Here is a 24,701-nt window from a genome sequence, read left to right as displayed (position 1 = left end):
GACCATTTAAAATTTTGATATTAGGTCTCACTAAGTTACTCCTCTAGCTGATCTTGAACTCTTGAAATTACAGGCGAGATTCTTCTCCCTCAATCCACAGAGTAGTTGAGGCTATAGGCACTATCAGGCCCCACTGATTTCTACAGGCCAATCCTACCAACAGCCTCCTGTTCCTTCCTAAAAACATGGACCAAAAATCAGGGCTTTGACCATAGGTATGAGACTAAGAATTCATCACATTAACAGTGTATTAAGGCTTTATTAAGTAAGTAGTTAAGGGGACGCATCACAGATTTTTAGTGTGCAACCCAGCTGAAGTGAACCTGGGATTTCGGAGGAGAGGAGGACGGACATCAGTCACAAAAACCGGTCACTTCCTCACCCAAATGATGACAACAGGGTACAGTCAGAAACGGAGGGAATACGTCTGACAGGACTGTTTGTTGCTCCTGGGTTTTACAATGATTTCCATGGAGCTCTCAAGGCCCGGCCAGACACTCAGGATCGAGACTTCATAGCAGATGCCGCTAACCCCAACAAGATGGCTACGACCGTGAAACCCTGGGCAGCGATCCGGGTGCGCATCATTATCTGGGAGCGGTGGCTCTGGCCGCGGTGGAAGCAGTAAAGGCCATAGGAGAGGGCAGCCGCCGTACCCAGACAACCTGGGGAGAGGACAACACACACAGGGGGCAGCAGGTTGGGTCCTGCACGTTCTTTGAGGATGTAGCCCACCTCCACTCTCCCAGAGCCTCGTTTTGTAGACGACAACAGGAGGGCGAGAGTGGGTAGGTCTAGAGTTCTCTTCATCAAGCCCCGCAACGCGCTCCGATCCGTTTCAGTTTTCCCTGCCCTACCCTTTCGTCACATCTTCCGCACACTCCCTTTCCCTCACCCAAAGCGTACCTGGTCCGCCCCTATTTCATTCCCCCACGAAATCTCTGACACCATAGTCTTCGGTTCCTAAAGCACACACTTACCTATGGGGACCATTGGGTTCTCACGGGTCTTGCGAATAAATTTCTCCTTGAAGCTCTCTGGGTTGCTGTAGACCGTGCGACTGAAGCCCTCGATGACTGGAGCCTGGGACGGATCGAAAGGCGCCTCTGAACTGACAGGACGGGAAGCCGCCATAGCCACCGGCACAGAAACAGGTAGGAAAAAAATCCGGACGTCGAACCCCGCCTTCTGATGAGGTCACCACGAGGGCAAGGAAAGAACCTGCTGAGGGTAGTACGCAGGCGCTATTGCCAACTTTATTCTGGGAGTTGTAGTAAATCAATGTGGAGGCGATACTAGAAAGACTACATTTCCCGAGAATCCCTGCGCGCGCTCGGGCGCAGAGCCTGTTAACACGCGGTTCTGGAAGTGTGGTCAAGAGTTAGAGTTAGAGCTGCTGCTTCTGAGTTTGAGCTTCTGGTGCGGCAGTCTGCGAGATGCCCAAGGCCAAGGGAAAGACTCGGAGGCAGAAGTTCGGTTACAATGTCAACCGAAAGCGTCTGAACCGGAATGCTCGTCGGAAGGCAGCTCCACGGATCGAGTGGTGAGGGGGCAGGGGCCTCGGCCTCGGCTGGGATCGACGGCGAGGTGACAAGCGTCTCCATCTCTCTTTCTTTGCCGTTAGCTCTCACATTCGACATGCCTGGGACCACACCAAATCCGTGCGGCAGAACCTGGCGGAGATGGGGTTGGCCATGGACCCCAACAAGGCGGTTCCCCTCCGAAAGAGAAAGGTACTGATAAAGCAAGGTTCAGGAACCTTCCTCATCTCCACCCTAGTCCTATCCTATTTTTCTTCATCACCTTCCTTCATTGAGCTGAGTTTCAGAATTTGATCTCCCCGTACATCCTTCCCATAATTTCGACAAAGTCATTTGCTTGCACTAATTCTGGCCAAAGCCCCTTAACGACTCACACTTCCTCCTCAGCACACGCACGGGCTTGGTTTGTAGTGTCATTCCTCCAACGCTTACCATTTCTTCTCGGGCCTGTTTGGGAGTTCAGTGGAATTTTCTAGACTATGTCTTTTTTCTGTCCTTGACTGTCCAGAGCTTGAGACTGCCTTCAGTTATCCTTCACGTGAGGTATCTAGTTATTTCCCAACAAATCTATCAGGATCACCCTTTGAGCCTTTCAAAAATAGCACCCCACTTTGCCCAATCCTCTTTCCTGCTTTAATTCACAGTAATTGTAAGCACGTAATGGTATGTTATTCATTTGCACATCTGTATATTCAATGTGCGTCTTCATCCCTTAACATAATCTTGAAAACAAAAACAAAAAAAACACATAATCTTGAGTTTTGTTCTCTACTAAATTCTCAGGAAGCTAAGCTGTGACAGGTTAGTTAACCTAATAAATGGGCTTGCTGAGTGAATTTGGTGCATTGACTTTAGGCAAGTTTCTCTCTGTCCTTCAGGCAAGTGAAAATGGCACAGCGGTTCTTTAAAGCAAACCTTAAGCTGTAACTAAGCGCTGTCAGGTAATGACATGAAGAAGCTATAAGACATCGCTACCTGTGCAGTGTTTCACCGGGTTACCACACAGCAGAGTAGGAAAGGCACAGTCATAGAAAGATGAAGGGCGCGTGCTAAATTGCTTGAGTGTGGGCTTGAGCCTTCGGTGGGGCTTGGCGGGTCAGAGGTCAGCTTTCAGGAGTTGGTTCTCTTTCCACTTGGGGTTTTAGGGATTGAACCCTGGTGGGCCATCTTGATAGCCCTGCTTGTGTTTCTCTTGATAACTTTGCTGGGACTCCAGGGGTTAGTCTGTTATCTAGTTCTGCCTGACTTCAGGCAGGGATTTTCTTACACTATTGTTGTGTTGTGGACAGTGTCCTTGCTTAGTCCTATCAGACTTTCTCTGATCAAAGGTGCTTGTTTGTTGGTCTCAAGGGCTTTGTTCTTACAGGTAAAGGGCATGGAGGTAGACGTGGAGGAGAGACCCAAGGACCTTGTACGGAAGCCCTATGTGGTAAATGGTGAGTATGGGCTGTGTTCTAGGCCACCATCCTGCCTGTCGAAGGTGGAGAGGCACTCGGTCCCTTTACTATGGTGGGAGACGTTGCTGTCTGATCGAGGGCTCGGAAATAGCACTGTGTCATAGCTGAGACATTTTCCGGCTAAGATAGATGAGATTTAAATGTATGAACTCAGGTAAGACAGAGACATTAACAGAAGATAAAATTGGGTATGAAAGGATGAAACAGAAACCAATAAGTCTCAGGTTTGTTCCCAGTTTTACAGGAACTTAAGATGAGCTGATTTGTAGAGAGTCTGCTGTTGTTTAATCTTTCCAGTGACAAATCTAAATTCCCTGTGAGTTTGACCCTGCAGGAAAGAAAGAATATTCTGGAATTCTTACCTACTTACCCTTGCCTATTGTGGGTTTATTTTTAACTTTGTATGTGGGAATTGAACCCAGGGCCTCATAAATGCTAAGTATACATTCAACCCTTTTTTTTTTTTTTTTTTTTTTTTTTGGAGCCTGTTCTGGAACTGGCTCTTGTAGACCAGGCTGGCCTTGGGCCTTGAACTCACAAAGATCCGCCTGCCTCTTCCTCCCTGAGTGCTGTACCACCACCACCCCAGGCTCAACCTTTTAACTATACCTCCATTCAGGTGGTTTTTTGTTTGTTTTTCTTACCACATCTTCTGATTTGAATCTCCTGATTTGAATTGATGGATGTTTGATATGAAATTATCTGAGTCTTTAGCTTATCTTTGTAATTCACATGAGAATTTTACACTGTTCAGGGGCTGGAGACATGACTCAGAGGTTAAGAGCACTGGCTGCTCTTCCAGAGGTTCTGAGTTACAGCAACTACAGGATGGCTCACAACCTTCTGCAATGAGATCTGGAGCCCTTTTCTGGCCTGCAGGCATACATGCAGACAGAACACTGCATAGTAAATAAGTCTTTTAAAAAAAATAGTTCATTTAAAAAAAATTTACACAGTTCATTGTGGGTGTGGGGAGAATTACTACACCTGACTGTATATACAAAACTACATATACTTAATGTAGTAATATAATTTATTTATTTTTCTCCAGACAGGGTCTGTGTTGCCCTGGTTGGCCTTGAACTCACAGAGAACCACCTTCATCTGTTTTCTAAGTTCTGGAATTAAAGACATATGCCACTGTGTCCTGTAAGATTTTTTTTTTTTAAGTTTTAAATTGTCGCTAAAAATGTTACATTTAATCCCAGCTCTAGGGAGGCAGAGGCAGGTGGGTCTCTGGGAGGCAGAGGCAGGTGGATCTCTGTGAGTTGAGGCCAGCCTGATCAACAACAAAAGCTAGCTCTGGGACAGGCCCCAAAGCTACAGAGAAAAAACAAAACAAACACATAAATTTACCTTCTTGGTCTTTTAAAAATGTACGGTTAAGCTGGGCAGTGATGGTGCACGCCTTTAATCCTAGCGCTTGGGAGGCAGAGGCAGGTGGATTTCTGAGTTCGAAGCCAACCTGGTTTACAGAGTGAGTTCCAGGACAGCCAGGGCTACACAGGAGACCCTGTCTTGAAAAACCAAAAAGTTAACAAATAAATACAATGTACAGTTCAGTTATGTTGAATGTATTCATACTGCTATAAACCAGCTCTCCTGAACTTTGGTTTTGCAAAGCCGAGGTTGCCTTTGACAACCAGGTCAAAGATGATTTTGACTGTAAGAAATTTTAGTGCCTCACACTTAGATCAGATTGGACTACATTGTTTCTATAGTTTGCCCATTTGCCTCTCATTTTTTTCCTACTTGCTGTGCTGAGATTGGATTCAGGGTCTTTTTTTTTTTTTTTTTTTAAAGTGACGTATCTAGAGATTTATTTATTATGTATACAGCTCTCTGCCTCCATTTATACTCACACGCCAGAGGAGGGCGCCAGATCTCTTTACAGATGGTTTGGAGCAACCATGTGGTTGCCGGGAACCGAACTCAGGACCTCTGGAAGAGCAGACAGCGCTCCCACCCACTGAGCCATCTCTCCAGCCCCTGGATTCAGGGTCTTATTTGTGCTGGGAAAGCATGCTCCGCTACTATCTGCAGTGTGTCTGGCTTTTATTTGTGGCTTTTGTTTGCTTGGACAGAGTTTTGCTATATATGAGGCTAGCTATGAATTTGAGATTGTTTTGCTTTAGCCTTCTAAGTGATTGGCTCCGTGGTCCCGATTTTCCCTTCATATGGTGCAGCAAGGGATAGGGTTCAGCAATTCAGACCTTCCCATTTCAGACACTGGCGTAATACACCAGGGGAAGAGCTCTTCCGGTGATAGTAGCGCTGGAAGGGAGCCCAGCTTTGCATCTTTCTGCCCTGGGGCCTGGGACTGGTTAAGACTGGTGAGCTTAGTGTATTTCATTTTAAATCATAAATTGGGAGTTGCTTTTCAGGGAGTTGCCACCCTGATGGACGAGCAGTGGTGGAAGGCTGACTTTGGGATTCTAGGGCCTGAAGAAGGGAGCTCTGGCTCTGATTTTGGGACTGTGCTGTTCTTGTGTCCTGGGGTTGGGTGGAGGGGTGTTTGGGCAGCTCAAGTAGTGTGGAAGGTAATGCCTTACTCCATTTCTGGCTTCTTTTACCCCAGACCTGGAAGCAGAAGCCAGCCTCCCAGAAAAGAAAGGAAATACCTTGTCTCGGGACCTCATTGAATATGTTCATTACATGGTGGAAAATCATGGGGAAGACTATAAGGTGAGGCCTCCTGGGAAGAACCACTTGGGCTTACTGGGAAAATACACTGGGCTGTTTCAGCCTGATCTGAGATGGAATAGAATGAAAGAGGAGTCTACAGAGGAAAGCATCCCAGTGTTTAAAGATTCTTATGTGTATGAGTGCTTTGCCCCTGTGTGTGTGTATTACATGCATGCCTGGTACCCGTGGGGGTCAGAAGAAGGTACTGGATCCTTTGTAACTAAAGTTAAAATTAGGAGATGCCATGTGAATGGGAACTCTTCACTGCTAAGCTTTTCCTTCTGCCTCCCAGCACACTGTGAGGTTACAGATGCACACCAGTGCATTTGATTTTTTATACAGGGTCTGGGGTGCGAACTTAACACCAGGCTAGGTTCATGTCAACTTGACACAAGCTAGAGTCATTGGAGAGGAGGAAGCCTCATTTGAGAAAATGTCTCTATATACTTAGGCTGTAGGCAAGCCTAACGGTCATTCTCTTCTCTCTTTCTCTCTCACACTCTCTCTTTTGTTTTTTTAGACAGGCTTTCTTTCTTTCTGTAGCCCTGGTTCTCCTAAAATTTCCTCTGTAGACCAGGCTGGCCTCGAACTTGCAGAGATCCATCTACCTCTGCCTCCCAAGTGCTGGGATTAAAGGCGTGCGCCACCACACCAGGATACGGCTTTTCTTTTTTATTTTCTTTCCTTTTTGTTTTTTGTTTGTTTTGATTTGATTTGATTTTTAGAGACGGATTTCTCCAGTAGCCCTAGCTGTTCTGGAACAAACCAGGCTGGCCTTGATCTCAGATCTGCCTGCCTTTGCCTCTCAAGTCCTGGGATTAAAGGTGCGTGCCATCACACCTGGATTGCATTTTCTTAGTGATTGAGATTGGAGAGGACCAGCCCACGGCCGCCCTCGGTTCTATAAGAAAGCAGGTTGAACAAGCCAGTAAGCAGTACTTCTGTGGCTTCTGCATCAGCTCCTGCCTCCAAGGACCATGACTGAGGATATATAAGCCAAGTATTCTCTTTCCTCCCCAAGTTGCTAGTTGCTTTTTTTTCTTTTTTTTTTCTTTTTCTTTTTTTTTTTGTTTTGTTTTTTTGGTTAGCTGTTGCTTCATTTTGCAAATTCATTTGATTGAATTCCAGCCTTCTGTACAAAGACACGTGTTAGGAATTTCCCTGATTTTTTTAAAAAAGATCTGGTTACCCAGCTTGCTAGTACACATTTGTTTGTTTTTTGAGACAGGGTTTTGCTGTGTAACAGTCTTGGTTATCCTGGAACTTGCTCTGAGGACCAGGTTGACCTCAAACTCAGAGACCTGTCTGCCTCTGCCTCTCAAGTGTTGGGATTAAAGGTGTGTGCCAGAACAGCCACCGCTATTAGAGACCCTGTCTCAAAAATAAATAGATAAATAAATAAATGAATGAATGAATGATCTGGTTATGTTGGATCTGAACTTATATGGAAGTAATTGATTATGATGGGGCTTGAACTCTGATTGGTCCCAGTTTTTTTTTAATTTGTTTATTTATTCATTTATTATGTATGCAGTGTTCTGCGTGCATGTACACCTGCACTGCAGGCCAGAAGGGGGCACCAGATATTATTATAGGTTGTGAGCCACCGTGTGGTTGCTGTGAATTGAATTCAGGACCGCTGGAAAAGCAGCCAATGCTCTTAACCTCTGAGCCATCTCTCCAGCCGCTGGGCCCAGTTTCTTAAAGGCCCACTGCTCTTTCAGGCTTGTCTGGTCCCTTCCCTAAGGAAGGTATCCTTTTCCCAGCCTTTTAATGCAGAAAGACATGTCTCTGACTGTTTTTGGTTTAATTTTAGAGAGGGTCAATGTAGCCCTGGCTGGCCTGGAACTCAAAATGTAGACCTAGAAATCTGTCTTCCGCCAGGCAGTGGTGGCACACGCCTTTAATCCCAGCACTTGGGAGGCAGAGGCAGGCCGGGTCTTTGTGAGTTTAAGGCCACCTGGTCTACAAGAGCTAGTTCCAGGGCAAGCTCCAAAACTACAGAGAAACCCTGTCTCAAACCACCCTCCCCAAAAAAAGAAGGAAATCTGTCTTCCTCTGCCNCCCCCCCCCCCCCCCCCCCGCTTCTCTTTATTATTTGATGTGTGTGTTTTACCTGCACGGATGTATGTGCATCATATGTGTGTCTGGTGCCTATGAAGGTCAGAAGAGAGCACTGGATCCCTTAGGACTAGAGTTACCAGTGATTGTAAGCTGTGATGGGTCCTCTCTCCAGCACCAACTCTCCAGCCCTCTAATGACTTTTGAGGTGAGAAATTTGGACCTCAAGGATAGGAGTGGCAGGCTGGAGAGATGGCTCAGTGGTTAAGATCACTGACTGCATTCCAAAGGTCCTGAGTTCAATTCCCAGCAACCACATGATGGCTCACAACCATCTGTAATGAGATCTGGTGCCCTCTTCTGGCCTGCAGGTGTCCATGCAGGCAGAACACTGTACACATAATAAAACATTAAAAAAGAAAAAAGGATAGGAGTGGCACGCACAATTTAGGCAAAACTAGGATTTAGATTTGGCCTTCCTCATGTTGTCTTTCTTTCTTTATAGGCTATGGCCCGGGATGAAAAGAATTACTATCAAGATACCCCAAAACAGATTCGGAATAAGATCAATGTCTATAAGCGTTTTTACCCAACAGAGTGGCAATCCTTCGTTGATTCTTTGCAGAATAAGAAGATGGAGGTTGACTGAGTGGTGTGCATCCCCAGACAAGGAGTGTATTGTTTCAGACGATGCTGGCAAGGTGCCATAGAATCAGCTTTTACACACATACTCACTCTCTCCTTCATCAGAAGGAACTGTTTTTCTTTATTTTATATTTGGGGGGGGGGTATCTCTCTAATAGCCTTAGATGTCCTGGAACTTGGCTTTATAGACCAGGCTGGCTTCAGACCCACAGAGCTCCACCTACCTCTGCCCTGAGTTCTGGGATTAAAGGGGAAGGTTTGCGCCCCCACACCTGGCTAGAGAAGGAACTCTTTAGAGGCTATGGTTTATGCTTTCTTGGGGGCTCACAGAAACGCCAGGGCTGGCTCTTGTATCCAGAGGTGATGCTTTATTTGAATGTGATCTGTACATAATAAAAGCATTTTACTTGTGTGATGGGGTTTTTGTTGTTTTAAGACAGGGTTTCTGTGTAGCACTGGCTGGGATTAAAGGCGTGTAATGGTTTTGTGTTTCCTATGCCCAGCTAAGCTCTGTTCCAGGGAAAATTAACTTTATTAGGGCAGATTGCTCTTCAAGCTTGACAAGTACTGCAGTCATGGGTGTTTATGGGCACTGCCTTCCTCTTGAGTGCTCTCAGCCTTGGTTTCCTGGAAACTTGCCTGGAAGCCTGGGCTGCCTGTAGAAGGGTAAGGAGCAGGTCCTGTTTGTTCACCTTTGATTGCTTTTGTTGGCCATGGCTTAAAAGAAAATATCAGAGAGCCGGGCAGTGGTGGTGCATGCCCTTAATCCCAGCACTCAGGAGGCAGAGGCAGGCAGATCTCTGTGAGTTTGAGGCCAGCCCGCCTTCTGGGACTGGCAGATCACTAGGTACCACTCCAGTGTGCCACCCACTGGGCTTTCCGTGATGTGTCCATCCTCTGGTGCCAGGACTGCTGTATGCTTTGGCCTGAGAAGGTGATGCCTGTTTTGCAACAGGATCATGGGAAAGGGGTGAGGTGAGCATTTTAAGACCCAACTGCCCCTAACTATGAATCATGTGAAAACCTTTTAAATTGCCAGACGCTCTTGGGAGTGCCTGTAGTCTATAACACGCTTGGAAAGCATATCTTTATACATTGCCTATGACATTTGGAAGATGTATTTTTTTTAATAATTTATATTTTATGTATATGAATGTTCTACAGCTACACCTGCACACCAGAAGAGGGCATCAGATCCTATTTTAAATGGTTGTGAGCAACAATATGGTTGCTGGGAATTGAACTCAGGACCCCTCAAGAGCAACCAGTGCTCTTAACCTCTGAGCCATGTCTCCAGCCTCCTGAATGCTAGGATTAAAAGGCACCACCAACTGCCTGGCTAAGATGCACTTTTATCTTTGTTATAGGGAAGACAACAGGTCAGAGGTATCCAAAGTGGGGGTGGGATGTGACATCAAATCTGTTCTGAAGGCAGCAGCCCATCCTTCCCACAGTATCGAGGGCCCTAGAATCTCATTTAGTCCTTAGGAACTAGAGTATAGAAGAAGCTCCTGTCTTTTGGTTTGCATCTTCTGGCCTCTATAGAATTCAGATTTTGTGTCATCGACTAGAGGGTCTCCTTAACTGTATGTAGTTTGGGTGCCAGCTTCCAGGAGCCACCTTTGCTATGTTCCTTGTTCCCAGGGCGTGTAAGCTTCCTGTGTCCTTTTAGCTGTTTCTAACACCCTCACTCTGGTCCCTTCAGGTAGATTCCTTTCCGAGGGTTAGAAGGCTTTGGGTCACTCACTGTTCCAAAGGGGTAAGGGACCGGAACTCTAAGCACTCCTCCCTCAGGATGAGGACTCATTGAATATACCCATTTTGGCATTGTATACCTCAGAAAGCTGACACTCCTGTTTACGCAGTTGCATCTGGGTACATGGGATGGACAGACCCTTTCCACACATTGAGGAACTGCACCCCGTCCCTTGATGGTCATCTTCCAGGTGTAACAGTGGGGGAGGTTGGAGAGTCCCTCTCCATAGCACCTAGAAAGGACTCTGCCCTCTGAGACTGGAAGGTAGTGTCTGCTCTGCCTGAATCTGGTCTGAGGTCTGGACCCATGGCAGGAGGATGCCATAGACAGTCTGCAGAGGGATTCTGATGCCTGGCAATTCTTCCCAAACTAAGTACAGGATGCCCAGAAAGTGGTTACCTGGTTTGTTACTATTTTCCTAGTACTAAGGATTTGAACCAAGTATGTGCTAAGCAAGGACTCTACCAAACTTAGGTCATCAGCAGGCTTCCATGGCAAGCTACCCACCATAGCATCTTACAGGCCTATCTGACTTTTTAACTTGAGTCAAGGTCTCAGCTAATTGTCCAGCTGTCCTTGAACTCACTGTAAATGAGGCAGACTGATGCCATGTAGCTGGGATCACACACCAATAGGCCTGGTCTCAGGTAAATCTGCTTCAATAGACACAGTGAAACTCTTTATTCTGAAATTGATCCCTCCACCTGGGGGAATATGACAGTTGTACACAATGATACTCATTAGACAAAGGACTTGAAAGTCAAGAAAAAGGGTTCCTCTCATTGAGTCTGGAGCACTGGAGCAGAAGGTGGTATTCTTAAAACAGTGACAAAGTTTCTTACCTTCCTAATGATAAGATGAAGAGTTGCCAACAAAGTTTCAAATACTGGAAAATCCAAGTCATTCCTTAAGTATTTAATACAAAAGCAGAAAGATCACTTCTGGTGAGATTGTGGTAATTCCGTTCTTATGGACAGGAGGAGTCCAAGGGCACAGTGGGCCCCTGTTCTGATGACTGTGCTCACTTCAACTTGGAAGCTTTCCACTTCCCAGGCTGTATGTTGGGCAACTGGCAAACAGCACACAGCCTATTTTCAAAAAGCAAACTGGAAGCCAGGCATGATGGCCCAATGTTTCCTGCAATCCCAGCAGGAAGGAGGAAGGACAACTGTTATGAATTGAAGGCCACCCTGCTAGAGTAATACCTCTAGTAATGTCTCTCTCACTCAGCAGTCCTGGCAACGGCTCCTTAGCTTGTGTCAAAATGAAGACTGGCTGTGCATTGCTTGATCACCACAGTCATGGAATGTTCATTGCAGAGAACACAGAATTTCATTCTCTGCTTTTTGCTGGCGAATAAATGGTCCCAGAAGGCTTGATGCACCCAGGGCCACTCTGTTGGCTCTTCTGCTGGTCCTGTGTCCTGGGCCATAAGGCAGAATCTAAGTACTAGGTTCCCTTCAAGTATTATCTCCAATTATGGTCTCAAGGCCAGTCTGCGGGAGGGGGAAGCTATAGTTCTGTCTCCACTGACACCCATAGGTTACCTCAATGTCCATCATGATTCCAGATAGTTCTCAAAGCTTCAAATTTTCTTTGACAATCTAGGGTTTCAATTACAGCACCTAGAAACAGAACCTTGAACTTTGGCCTATTCCTTTGATAGATAAATAAATAAATAAATAAATAAATAAATGCCCCTCCCCCCAACTTCAGGCTTGTTCCAGTACTCAGGTTCCTTCCTTCTGTAGACTTATGTAAACATGGGCATTGGCACAGTTAGTGCAAAAGCAGCAGGCTGTCTCCAGACCTGGGAAAACCGTCCTTCACCTGTGTGGTGAACTGCACTTTGTGTGGGCAATACAGGCTGGCAGGCCAGGCCTTAAGAGCAGGGAGGTGGTCAGAGCATTCTATGCTAAAGTCTTCAGGTTGATCCTCATTTGGCATTGCCAAGGCTGGCATTTAGGAAAAACTAGAAAATCACCTCCTCCCTTTAAAAATGATGGTCCTGGGGCCAGAAAGGCAGAAACACAAGGCCACAGACAAAGCAGGGGCCTAGAAGCAAGATATACTGTGCTCCACCCAGACCCTTCCCACATGGAAAACGTATGACGTCACCCAAAGTGAACAGTCAAACCTGAAGGTTCAGGAGTACCTATGATACCCACACTGGTTCTTCAACCAGTGGGACTTGCAGGGAGAGAGCACAAGTCTGTGGAGCTGGCACTGTGTAGGAAGGCAAGGGGAGCTGGAGCTACACTACAGTCTCAGGTGAGGCAGTCACTGTCTCCCCTCTGCCTTACACCCTCCTGCCCCAGGTCCACCTCTCAGGAAGGCTTCTGTGTGGTTCTGGCCTTGCTCTCGAGGGGACAAAGAAGGTGCTGCTATGATGATTCTGCCCAAGGCTCAGGCCGGCAATGAAGATGCAGGAAGAAGCAGAACTGTGGTCTCCAAGGCTGGGCAGCAAGCAGGTGGCTCCAGCTTAGGAGAGAAGCTCCAAGAGCAGTTTCCAGATGCGCACAGTGCCGGGTTCCTGGAAGCCAGATCCTGCAGGGGCAATGCTGGCTGCCAAGAGGAAAACCTCCCTCTGGTTGTTGCTAGCAAGCAGGCCCAGCTCCTGCTGCAGCTCCACCATACTCATGGCCCCGCTCAGGTCCTGCAGTGAACACAAGCCAGTGACGCATGGCTGTCAGACAATGCTTGCAGTGTGACCCCACCCTTGTCAACTATGAAAGACAGAAATGTTCAGCTACTACTGGGAAAAGCAGAATCCTATATCCCATGAGGTACCTCTAAACCCTACAGAACAAACTCAGTGCCCTCCTCCATCCTGACTTTCCTTTGTGGATCCCTCTTTTCACGACACCATTCACTAGTGTGGTAAGAAATAGCCCTTCCTACTGTTAGGCACCATGATGGGCATCTGCCTACCAAGTTTCTGATTGACAACCCACTGAAGTGATGAGGAAATTGGTTCAGTGAAGTCACTTAGCTCCAGTAACAGAGATAATGGCAGAGCTAGGTTAAAAATTCGTGTTGATGGCCAAACTTTTTGAACTTTTTGGAATCCCTACTCCCCACTCTCACACACATGAGATGCCACATAAAGTCTGTCTGTCTATGATCCTGAGAGCTGCTGAACCTGAGACAGCCCAATGGACCCAAGAAAAGGAAAGTGTCAAGGACAAATCGTTTTGCAGAGGGGTTGTGGGGGCTGGGACTTCAGAACCTAGGGCCTCATGCATACTAAACAAGCAACCTACCACTGAGTTCCACTCCAGCTAAACAACAGACTCTGAGGAAGATCGTTAGTGACAGCAGGGCCTGTCATGGGGTATAGCCAGACTGAAGTGGGGTGATGGCTGCCAGGTGTTCACACTGAGCCCCAACACAGTGCATTCATATTATTACTTAATTCATATAATTACTTAATATATTGCTTGTTACTTTTCAGCTTAGTGTAGGAGCAGGATGGTTCTAGAAACAGGCATTCCAGTTCCACTGCCCTGTATGTCCCTATGGAGATTACCATCCTGCACCTCCACCCCACCCCCAGCAGCAGGTGTAGTGGCGCACAACTAGAATTCCACCACTCAGGAAGAGACAGGCTTATGAATCCCAGGCCAGCCTGGGCTGCACAGTACACCTATCTGAGTGCTCAAGACCCTGTCTCGAAATCAAAGTCTTCAAAACTATACCTGCCATATAGTAAGTACTTAATAACTGTTCCTTCACCTCTCCTGGGTTAGAGAAGAGGGAGACGAGAGAAGACACCAGTTAGGGTGGAAAGATGACGGGGAAGGGGGGCAGTATTTCAGGCTCTCTCTGGACATATGCACCCCCATCATGCCCAGGAATGTATGAGAATTCCCGCTGGCCTCAGCCCACCTCTCATAATCTCACCTGCTTGTTGGCCACCACCACAACAGGCAGATCAGGGTCCTTGTCCAGCAGTTTCTGTAGTTCTTGCCGAGCCCAGGGCAACCGCAGCCGATCAGTTGAGTCCACCATGAACACCAGCACGTCCACCTCATTCACAAACTCCTTCCAGTAGAAGCGCAGGTTCTGGCTGCCACCAACTGAAGAGAGGCCAAGGGACAGGTCAGAGCCCAGAGCTCCCTGTGGCCTGGCCAGACCCCCACCCCATCTCCAGCTTCTAAGGTTCCACTAGCCAGGGGCAAAGAAAGCACCACAGTCCAGAGCCAGGCAGCCCTCTTAAGAGAGGTCACTGCACTGTCAGACTCTTCTTACTGAGTGAAGAAGTTTCAGCAGACCCCACAGGGACTGTCTGTGATGGCCACACAGCACTAGACAAGTGATAGTCCTAGCTTCCTCCCTGTTAGTGATAACTGAGATCAGAAGTCGGGGTCCCGATGCCAGAAAAGCCAGCGCAATGCCACTCTCGACTCTGTCCCCACTCACTCTTGTTGCTCCTTCCTCTTCCTCTGGAAACACTGTATGGAGTCACGCTGAACAAGGTTACCGACATAGTGCCTGTACCTGGAGCTGCCCTTCTGTTCCCTTTTGCCCCTCTGCTCAGTTCCCCTTGGTGACCCTGCATCACCCCGTTCTGGTTCTATTAAATGTCCACTCTAAATCCCCCCAAAGCCCCAGCACAATGCCTTGGCACACAGCAGGCACTCATCAAGTATTTACTGAGTGCCTACCAGGTGCCAAGCACTGATCTGGGTGCTGGGGATGCAGACACACGGGTTGGAGTCCTGCCCTCAAGGGACCCCCTCCCTGAACCAATGCCAAGCACTCACTGATCTGAGTGCTGGGGATGCAGAAATGAGCAGGCTGGAGTCCTGCTCTCAAGGGACCCCCTCCCTGACCAAATGGACCAGGCATTTACAAAAGGCATATTCTAGAAAGCAAGGAGTCAAAACACAGGGAAGTGGCTGGGGGCTGTGGACGGTCTTGGACTGGGTGGTCTGGGAATGTCTCTTCAAGGAGGCTGGATGTGCAGTGAGTAGAGGCTGAGGAAGAGCAAAAGAAAGCATTCCAGTCACAGCAAAGGACAAATTCCATCTATCTGAGAAAGAGAAAGCAATGTGGTAAGGGACCTCGAGAGAGCAAGAGGAGAAGGGACAGAAGCTGGCCCTTTAAAGGTCTAGAATCTGTTGCTCAAAGGTACTAGCAGCTGACAGAAGTAGGAAGATCTATAAGGAAGCAGTTGTAGTCCTGGTAGGGGAGGCAAAGCGGCTTGGACCAGGAAGCAATAGAGGGAGTAGGAGAGACACAGTCTATCAAGCATACAGCTGACAGAGCCAACACCCCAGACTTTACAGTGAGTTCAGCAAAGTGTCACCAGTATTGAATTTGTCCCCCTAACAACTCTGCTCAAGCCACGCACTCTCCAATTAGACCCAGGCCAGAATGCTGAGACCATGCGAGGGATGAGAGCTCTAGGACTTAATTGGAAATTTGGGATTTTTTTGCTGTTGTTGAGTTTTTTGAAACTGTGGCAATCTTCCTGCCATGCCTCCTGAGTGCTGGAATTAGAGGTGTGACTCACCTTGCCTGACAGCAATCTGGGTTCGACTCCTAGATGAGGGAAGCCCTAAGCCTGGACTTAACACAGGCACATGGAAATACCTTTTCATACGGATGGGGAAAAGAAATGCTATTTCTGTCAGATAATACCCTCACTGAACACATGTCCTTGGCACAAGAAAAGACAAAGGGGCTGGGGAGATGGCTCAGAGGTTAAGAGCACTGGCTGCTCTTCCAGAGGTCCTGAGCTAGATTCCCAGCAACCACATGGTGGCTCACACCATCTATGGTGTGACCTGATGCCCTCTTCTGGAATAAAGGCATACATTCAGATAGAGCACTCGTATATATAAAATAAATAAAATCTTTTTTTAAAAAAGAGAAAAAAATCAAAACAAAAACAAACAAAAAACAAAAGCAAGAAGAAACAGAGGTCCAAAATCTCAAGTAAGCATCAATACTGTCTGCTACAACCAGGGAGAAGAGGTATGGCCAGGTTTGGCCATACCACAATGCCCAAGACCAGAAGAATGAAGTCCCCTCAGGCCCAGAGTTAGGTTCTCAAAGCTCAATTTTATCACCCAGTACTTAATAAACACATCTAGGCCGCATGGTTTTAGTCCTATGGCTGGAAGTGCCTCCCTGCTTCCTCAAAGACTGGGATAGACCCAGGCTGACAAGAACCGCTACCTTCTCCATATTCTGGAAGCCCTTCCAACATCCCAAGAGGTTAGGACTGAGGGCAGGCTCCTCAGTTCCCTTCTGATTACTCACTCAGTAAGTCCTCCCAGATACCTGTGACGGTCTAAGCCTTTGGTCAGAGTGGAGGACATCAGTCTGTGACCAGGATGCTCGCAGCCTCATCAGGGACAGAGGGCAGCAGAAGGGGTGCAGAACCAGGAAGGAGTCAGGGAAAGCGGCAAAGGAGTCACTCACAAACTACAACTGAGAACTGGTCATGGTGGCAGGGACCTGTAACCCCAACAATCACAAGGCAGAGAGAGAGAGAGAGAGAGAGAGAGAGAGAGAGAATTCAAAAGTTCTGAGATCATCTCAAAACAAAGTGGGGGGCACGCCTTTAATCCCAGCACTCAGGAAGCAGAGACAGGATGTGAGTTCAAGGCCAGCCTGGTCTACAAAGCTAGTTCCAGGAAAGCCAGGGCTAATACAGAGAAATCCTGTCTCAAAAAATCAAAACGAACCAAAGAATATCTAACAGTAGTTATTAAGCATTCCGACAACAACAAAACTAAGACAAAATCCCTAAAGAATGGAAAAAAGGGAACCACAGTTCAAAGAAAGAGTAGTAGCGGTTAATCAAGCGTTCCAGTGCGTGCCAAGAAGAGAAGGTAAGAAACTAGTGCCCTTCCTAAAGGCCTAGAGGAGGGCCTTCTGCATCAGGACACTGGGAATCTGGGCACCTGTCATGAGTCACCCGTTTCTACAAGTATCTACCAAGCAGATTAACTGGTTATAGTTTTATGGTGTTGTCTGGGGTATTTTATCAGCAATGACTGTCAAGTGCTTGGCATATGAACCCTTAGCTGCCTGTCCGTGTAAGGCATGTATGGTGAAGGGTAGGAGGACCATTTGGAGAAACCGGATAGGGAAGAACCCTAAATGCCAGAATGTTCTGTATCTTGTGTCCTGGAGACGAGCAGGAAGGATTTCTTAAAGGGGAATTCCTGTTTAGATATGCGTTTTATAGACTCCTCCAAAGAATCTAGGCAGCAGTGAAGGGGTCCCTCGCTCACTCTCTAACAGGTCCACCTCGAAATTCTTGGTGGGCAGCCGCACAGAGTTGAAGCCCCAGGTGGGGACATGGCCTTCCAGCGGTGGCTTCCCAGACAGCATGCGCAGGAACGTGCTTTTCCCGGAGCCATCTAACCCCAGCACAAGCACTTCGCGCTGCTCCAGTTCCTCCAAAGCCGGCTCCTCTTCCTCATCCTCGGGCTGCGGGACAGACATCAAGGCTGCAGTCTCCAACATCCCTCCCGTCCCCTCCTTCCCTAGGGACAACGAAGGGGCGGCGGTACCCACGCTCGCCTTCCATGCATCCCAGGACAGGCAGGTGTGGTCTGGAACAGCGGGGCAGGAGCTGCCTTTCGAGTCCTGAACTGAAAAACCTCACTTTTCTGTTTGACTCCCAGCGATCTCGGGCACATTCTTCCCCATCGCAGTTCCTTGGCCTCCTCAGTCTGTAATCCCAAACCATTCCCAAGACCTCAGCAGCGTCAGGCACACCCTGCTTGACGGCTCTACCCGAATGGCTCCTGCCGCGCCCTCGGGGATCCCGAACCCTGACGCCCGTCTGGCGTGGCCCAGGCCCTAGCACGAGCTCTCCGCGCTCCCAGCATGCGCAGGCTTGCCACACTCACCTCCCAGTCGTCCCACTGAGGGAGGCGGGCTGTGTCCGCGCCCCACCAGGCCTCGCCCCGGTCCCAGCGCCGCTCGTGGCTGCGGCCGAAGTAAGCTTTCCAAAGAATAAAGAGCACTGAGCCCAGTACGGCCGCGGCGCCACCCAGAGCCAGCACCAACGGGCCCAGTGGCCGCGGCGCCATTTGGCCAGGCGGAGTCGCTGGGATCGGCGCAACACCGACCAGACCAGCCAGCCGTGGAAGATGGTGCTGTGGCCGCGCCCACCTGCCCGACCCCGCCACACTACAAGCCCCACAATGCACCGCTTTATGCGACGGCCACGCGCTTCTTGCGGCGGAGATTGGGGGGCTCGGTGGGGCGGGCCTTCCGGGTATGGGCGCATGATCTGGTCTTTCAGTTAGTGGCTTCGATCTTGGGTGGGTTTTCTGCTCCGTTTGCCCAGTGTGGGAGGCCCGAGGCTGTGCGGACCGTTGCGACCCCTCAGTACTTCAGAGAAAGAAACATTGAGACTTAGGAGGTGTTAAGGACGCACCGTAGTACAGTGGTCTAATTTTGCATTCAAACCCAAGTTGTTAGCAATCACTAATTTCTCAGAATCACAAAGAGAAAAATCGAAGCTATTCATATGGGATCATGCACCAGTGGGGTGGAAGAAGGGAACAGAACCGGAGTTCCCTATTCGAAGCAGCTTCTAACCCTCCTTTGGTTGCCTCCCAGAAACCAAAGCGGTGATGAAGCATGTGGAGTCAGAAAGTTTAGAGCAGCCACTTCCAGAGGCAGCGAGATCTCCAGGTTCCCCCTTAGAAGGAGAAACAGGGGCGGAGCTGGAGATGGCTCACTGGTTGAGAGCCCTGGCTACTATTCCAGATCGGAGAAGCTGGGTTCATTTCCCGGCACCCACAAGGCAGTTCACAACTGCCTGTAATTCCAGTTTGGGGGATCTATCACCTTCATACCAATGCACATGAAGTAAAGTTAAGTAATTTTTAAAAAGGGAGGAACAGAAAAATGATTCAAGCAACCCTTGGTCCTTCACTGTGGTTGCAGGATGGTGGCACACGCCTTTAATCCCAGCACTCGGGAGGCAGAGGCAGGCAGATCTCTGTGAGTTCGAGGTCAACCTGGTCTACAAGAACTAGTTCCAGGACAGACTCCAAAAGCTACAGAGAAACTCTATCTCGAAAAAACAAACAAAACAAAGCAAAGCAAAACAAAACAAACAAAAACAACCCATCTCCATATCAACACCTTTGTGGGGGAGCAGTTCATGTAGCTTATTTGAGATTGATGTCTGGATGCTGTAGAATAGTCCTTTTGTACACTGTGAATATGTATTTCTCTCCTTGGTTTAATAAGAACCAACTGGCCAGTAGTGAGGCAGGAAGAGGTTAAGCAGGAGAGGTAGACCAAAAGGATGCTGGGAAGTATAAATGGAGACTGCTCAGACCCAAATAATCACACAGAAACTATATTAATTACAACACTGTTTGGCCAATGACTCTAGCATATTCCTAGATAGCTCTTTTTTTTTTAATTTTATAATGTATATAGTGTTCTGTCTGCATGTATGCCCACCAGAAGAGGGCACCAGATCTCATTACAGATGGTTGTGAGCCACCATGTGGTTCCTGGGGATTGAACTCAGGACCTCTAGAAGAGCAGCCAGTACTCTTAACCTCTGAGCCATCTCTTAGCCCTCCTAGCTAGCTCTTACACCTTAAATTATCCCGTTTCTATCAGTCTTTGTACTGCCACAGGCTGTGGCCAACCTGTATGGTCCCTAAGGGTCTACAATGTGTCTTTCACTTTTGGCAGCTACATGGCATCTCCTTGACTCTGTCTATTCTCTCTATATCTCTGTTTAGATTTCCCACCTGGCTTTGTTCTGCTAAGCCATTGGCTGAAACAGCTTTATTGATCAACCAATAAAAGCAACACATATACAAAAGGACATCCCACACCAGGGAAGAAGAAGGACAGAGTTGCCAGCAAGACACAAAGGAAGCAGGAGATGATCATGCCATGCTGAAAAGAGGTTCCGCCATGAGATAAAGTGTAGATTAAAAATATGGGTTAATTTACATCTAAGAGCTAGTTAGTAACAAGCCTAAACTATCAACCGAGCATTTCAAATTAATAATAAATCTCTGTGTGGGCCAGGCGATGGTGGAGCACGCCTTTAATCCCAGCACTCGGGAGGCAGAGGCAGGCGGATCTCTGTGAGTTCGAGACCAGCCTGGTCTACAAAAGCTAGTTCCAGGACAGGCTCCAAAACCACAGAGAAACCCTGTCTCGAAAAACCAAAAATAAATAAATAAATAAAATAAAAATCTCTGTGTGGTTATTTGGGAACTGGCTGGTAGGACAGAAAGCTGCCTACTTCTGGAGGTAGCAGAAAGAAATAAGAGTACAAAAAGGTTTTACTCACAGTGATTCACAGCCTTCCTGTGACCCTCTAATACAGTTCCTCATGTTGTGGTGACCCCCAACCATAAAAGTTTTTTTTTTTTAATTTTTTTTCATAAAAGTATTTTTGTTGCTACTTCACAACTGCAATTTTGCTACTATTATGAATTGTAATGTAAATATTTGATATAGGACCCCTCTTGTGACCCACAGGTTGAGAACCACTGCTTTACTGTTTGCCTGTCAGGAAAGAAGATATTTACTTCTTTTTTTTTTTTTAGGTTTAGAGTGTGAGTGTTTGCCTACATGTATGTATGCTACCCGAGTGTCTGATACCTCCCCAGGTCAGAAGAGGATGATGTAGCTCCTGGAGCTGGAGTTAATGGATCATTGTGTTGGGTTCTGGGAACTGAATCTGAGTTCTCTACAAGGTACCCTAAAGTGCTAAGCTGCCTCTCCAGCCCTCAGGGAAGAAGGCATTTCAATACATCCTTCCCTTTGGCTATTAGACTATTGACACAATGGATCCCAAGAAATTGGAATTTACCCCACTCTCCAGGAATTGAAGCAGAAGACGGGGAAGTTAAGGCAGTTAATGTCTGGCCCCAGTAAGACCGAACTCCAGCAAGCTGTTCAGATTCTCTTCACTTGGACTGGAAATAGCCCATAGGCCAGGCAGTGGTGGCACTTGGGAGGCAGAGGCAGGTGGCTCTCAGTGAGTTCAAGGCCAGCCTAGTCTACCAAACAAGGTCCAGGACAGCTAGGATTGTTACACAGAGAAACCCTGTCTTGAAAACTAAAAAAAGAAAGTAGCCCATGGATCAAAGCCCCTCTTCTCGATGACCTTTAGGCAATCATGGGAGAGCGCTGGTCTAGGTGGGGGTGGGATCATCATTTTGTACACCAGGAAAAGACAAGTTATCTTTTTACCTCTTACCCACTATTGTTTTTACTTTGTTCTGTAATCGTTTTAAAACACCTAACCCTTGCCACTTGAACCATGCCCCCTCTTGAAACCCCTTCTCCTTTGATGAAAGTTTCTCTTTCTTTAAAAAAAAAAAATTATAGGGGCAGGAAAGATGACTGAGCAGTTAAGAGCACTAGTTGCTCTTCCAGAGGACCCACGTTCAATTTCCAGCACCCCCATGGCAGTTCATAACTGCCTGTAACTCCAGTTTCAGGGATCCAACACAACACAGACATACATGCAGGCAAAACATGAATTCATACGAAATAAAAATAAATAATTTTTTTTAAATTATCACATTTATTTTTAAATTTTATTTTATGTGTATGTATGTTTTGTTGACATGCATATCTCTTTATCACATGCATGTCTGGTGTCTGCAAAAAGCAGAACAGGGTATGGAAACTGGAGTGACAGAGACCTGTGAGCTGCCATGTGCATGCATCACTGGATACTGAACCCACGTCTTCTGGAAAAGGACTTCTAACTCTGAGCCATCTCTCTAGTCCTCTATTTCTCTTTCTAATAGGTGATGTTAAAGCACTTGCCTTTCACTCATTCCTCCTCTGCAGGCCAATATCCTGGAGTCAGCAGCTTACAGCTGTAATCACTGCTGCCTCCCCTGCCCTGGAACCCAGGCTCATGTTCAGAGAAAGAAAGGTTGAAACTCGGTGCTAAAAGCTTGTAACCTTTCAGATGCCTCAGAGGAGATACTGTAGCCAAAATGAAGGTTCACTGATGAGTGGGACTGTACCATGACCAGACTGTTTTCCCTTTTCTCTTTGTTTTTTAGAGTCAAGGTCTTACTCTAAAGCCTTGGTTGGTCTGGAGCTTTGTCTGTAGACCAGGTTCTTCTCAAACTCACAAAGATATTCCTGCCTCTGCCTTGTTGACCAGGTTCTTCTCAAACTCACAAAGATATTCTTGCCTCTGCCTCGTTGGTGCTGGGATTAAAGACATGCACCATCAAGCCTGCCAGCTTGCCTATTATTTAAACAAACATCTTTCCAGGACCTGAAGATGCACTCCAGGGGGTCATTCTAAAGACCTGGACAGGGCTCTTTCAGAGGTCCTGAGTTCAATTCCCAGCAACCACATGGTGGCTTACAGCCATCTATAATGAGCTCTGATGCCCTCTTCTGGAATGTAGGCAGACATGGAAACTAACATTGTATACAAAATAAATAAATAAATATTTAAAAAAAAAAAGACCTAGAGTAGCCTGATGGTGGTGCACGCCTTTAATCCCAGCACTCGGGAGGCAGAGGCAGGCGGATCTCTGTGAGTTCGAGGCCAGTCTAGTCTACAAAGGGAGTTCCAGGACAGGCTCCAAAGCTACAGAGAAACCCTGTCTCGAAAAACCAAAAAAAAAAAAAAAAAAAAAAAAAGAGCTAGTTCTAAGATAGGCTCCAAAGCTACAGAGAAACCCTGTCTCCAAAAACAAAGAAAGGAAGGAAGAAAGGAAGACCTGGAGTTATGAAGGTTTGTAAACTGCCATCTCAGGACCAGAATCTGAGCTGAAGCCGGACCCCAGCACTGGCTGCCCTTCCAGAGGACCCAGATTTGATTCCCAGTACCCCCATGGCACCTCACAACTGCTTGTACTCCATTCCAGGGGATCCAGTACCCCCTATGGCCTCTTGGGACACCAAAGACTCATGTGCTACACATACATACGTACATGCAGACACTCACACATACAAATAAAATAAAAATAAAGCTGGGTGTGAGGGTACATTTCTCTAACCCAGCAGCTGGGAGTCAAAGCCGGCAGATCTCTGAGTTGGACGCCAGCTTAGTCTACACAGAGAGTTCTAGGCCAGCCAGGGCTACATAGTAAGACAGTGTCTCAGAAAAATGTTTGTAAAATTTTAAAAAATTATGTGTATGTGTATATGGATATGTGCGCATGAATGCAGGTACCTGCAATATCCAGATGAAGACATCAGATCCTCTGGAGCTAGAGTTTGCAGGTGGTAATCAGCCTGAGTGGGTGCTGAGAACCAAACTTGGTCCTCTGAGCAAGAGAGGTATACTCTGAGCTGCTTTATCTCCAGTCTCTTTGAAGTTTCTATTAAAATCTAAAGTTCATGTCAGAGCCCCAGAGATGACCCTGGTGCTCAGACTTTGGTAAGTGGCTACACTAAGCAGGTTTTCCACATCTTATTACTGTCTCTTTCAACTGTGTTTGGGTGAGTGACTGAGCGTAGATTATTGGGGTGGTGAAAGCCAGGACTTTTGCTTTAAATTTTCGTGGCAGTGTCTTTTTTTTTTTTTTTTTTTTTTTTTTTAATTCTCAGTATTCTGGCTGTATGTACACCTGCAGGCCAGAAGAGGGCACCAGATGGTTGTGTACCACCATGTGGTTTCTGGGAATTGAATTGGAAGAGCAGGCTATGCTCTTAACCACTGAGCCATCTCTCCAGCCCTTGCTTTGAATTTTCTATTGCAGTATGAACTAAACGGAACCAACACTAACTTAAGACTTTCAGTGTATGTGAGCACCAACTTATAAACTAATTTGGTACCATATACAGGACATGGCAAACATGAGCACACAAGTAGACAGTGCTTAAACACCTGCAGACGACATGAAGTTGGACTAAGGGATTTTTGTAGCCTTTCATTTAGTTTTCATTTATTAATTTTAAGTTATTTCTGTTAATCTGATTATTTTCTCCATAGCATTAAGTAATACTTATTTTAAAATCTGCATATCCAAACATCTGACTATTAGAGATACGGTAGGTTTTAGGACATTTTAGAGTTAAAAAAGTTTTATTTTTTAAATGTGTGTGGGTGTTTTTCCTGAATGTACGCCGTTTGCCTGCCGAGGCCATAGAAGGCGTTGGACCCCTTGATTGGGTGTTACAGACAGTTGTGAGCTGCCATGTGGGTGCTGGGAATTGAACCTGGGTCCTCTGGAAGGACTCTGAATCCCCGAGCCTCTCCCCAGTTTCCATTTTCACCTTGTAAATTGTGATAGAACGAAAAAAGGAAAAGTCACGTCTGCTCCAAGGTCTGGTGGAGAAGGTTGAGTGTAGATCAAAGGGAGTGCATAGGTAGAGGCAGGGATGTCTGGGAGAGTCAGGCTGAGCTGGGCCATGCAGGGAGAAGGGGAGGGGAAATGAGAAAGGAGAGAGGGGAACCAGGTGTAGCAGCTAGGAGGCCAAAGGTAAAAAAAGGGGTGGGTAACCAAAATGTCTGGACTCTAAAGAAAAGAGTCTCTATGGGAAGGGCAGCCCAGCCCCTGGGTTAGAGAGCACCCGGTAGAGGCCAGCCACATCCTCTAACAGGTAGGGACTAAG

The 24,701-nt window shown here is 47.1% G+C and overlaps 3 protein-coding genes across 4 annotated transcripts; 1 reads left to right on the top strand and 2 right to left on the bottom strand.

Moving 5' to 3' along the window:
• Positions 1 to 239: 239 nt before the first annotated feature.
• Higd2a (HIG1 hypoxia inducible domain family member 2A) lies at positions 240 to 1,216 on the bottom strand. The gene is made up of 2 exons (XM_050143799.1): positions 981 to 1,216; positions 240 to 665 (listed from the first exon to the last, which is right to left on the bottom strand). Exons 1-2 carry the CDS (start codon positions 1,132 to 1,134, stop codon positions 499 to 501), a joined length of 321 nt encoding a protein of 106 aa, XP_049999756.1. The 5' UTR covers positions 1,135 to 1,216; the 3' UTR covers positions 240 to 498.
• Nop16 (NOP16 nucleolar protein) lies at positions 1,009 to 8,801 on the top strand. 2 transcript variants are annotated; one of them, XM_050143797.1, is made up of 5 exons: positions 1,009 to 1,154; positions 1,625 to 1,733; positions 2,908 to 2,977; positions 5,577 to 5,683; positions 8,250 to 8,801. In XM_050143797.1, exons 2-5 carry the CDS (start codon positions 1,683 to 1,685, stop codon positions 8,391 to 8,393), a joined length of 372 nt encoding a protein of 123 aa, XP_049999754.1. In that variant the 5' UTR covers positions 1,009 to 1,154; positions 1,625 to 1,682; the 3' UTR covers positions 8,394 to 8,801. The 2 variants fall into 2 exon arrangements, with proteins under 2 accessions (XP_049999754.1, XP_049999753.1); XM_050143796.1 differs by lacking the exon at positions 1,009 to 1,154 and adding an exon at positions 1,293 to 1,543.
• A 1,987-nt stretch (positions 8,802 to 10,788) lies between these two features.
• On the bottom strand, positions 10,789 to 18,301 carry Arl10 (ADP ribosylation factor like GTPase 10). Its single transcript, XM_050143793.1, has 4 exons — positions 18,020 to 18,301; positions 17,396 to 17,594; positions 14,049 to 14,224; positions 10,789 to 12,801 (listed from the first exon to the last, which is right to left on the bottom strand). The coding sequence occupies exons 1-4, from the start codon at positions 18,200 to 18,202 to the stop codon at positions 12,628 to 12,630; spliced, it is 732 nt and encodes a 243-aa protein (XP_049999750.1). The 5' UTR covers positions 18,203 to 18,301; the 3' UTR covers positions 10,789 to 12,627.
• Positions 18,302 to 24,701: the final 6,400 nt, after the last annotated feature.

This window comes from Alexandromys fortis, unplaced genomic scaffold (genome assembly GCF_014885135.2).
Source record: "Alexandromys fortis isolate MF-2015 unplaced genomic scaffold, M_Fortis_MF-2015_v1.1 scaffold_1, whole genome shotgun sequence".
NCBI lineage: Eukaryota > Metazoa > Chordata > Mammalia > Rodentia > Cricetidae > Alexandromys > Alexandromys fortis.
Note: the sequence above shows the minus strand (reverse complement) of the source record. Positions and strands in the feature narration are given on the sequence as shown.

Excerpts from the sequence above, each read along its gene's own strand:
- Higd2a (XM_050143799.1), bottom strand. The coding sequence starts at position 1,134 with ATGGCGGCTTCCCGTCCTGTCAGTTCAGAGGCGCCTTTCGATCCGTCC. Across the intron at positions 666-980 it reads GAACCCAATGGTCCCCATAG|GTTGTCTGGGTACGGCGGCT; the intron begins GTAAGTGTGTGC and ends TCCTCTCCCCAG.
- Nop16 (XM_050143796.1), top strand. The coding sequence starts at position 1,437 with ATGCCCAAGGCCAAGGGAAAGACTCGGAGGCAGAAGTTCGGTTACAAT. Across the intron at positions 1,734-2,907 it reads TTCCCCTCCGAAAGAGAAAG|GTAAAGGGCATGGAGGTAGA; the intron begins GTACTGATAAAG and ends TTGTTCTTACAG. Across the intron at positions 5,684-8,249 it reads ATCATGGGGAAGACTATAAG|GCTATGGCCCGGGATGAAAA; the intron begins GTGAGGCCTCCT and ends CTTTCTTTATAG.
- Arl10 (XM_050143793.1), bottom strand. The coding sequence starts at position 18,202 with ATGGCGCCGCGGCCACTGGGCCCGTTGGTGCTGGCTCTGGGTGGCGCC. Across the intron at positions 17,595-18,019 it reads CTCAGTGGGACGACTGGGAG|CCCGAGGATGAGGAAGAGGA; the intron begins GTGAGTGTGGCA and ends TCTGTCCCGCAG. Across the intron at positions 12,802-14,048 it reads TGGTGGTGGCCAACAAGCAG|GACCTGAGCGGGGCCATGAG; the intron begins GTGAGATTATGA and ends TGTTCACTGCAG.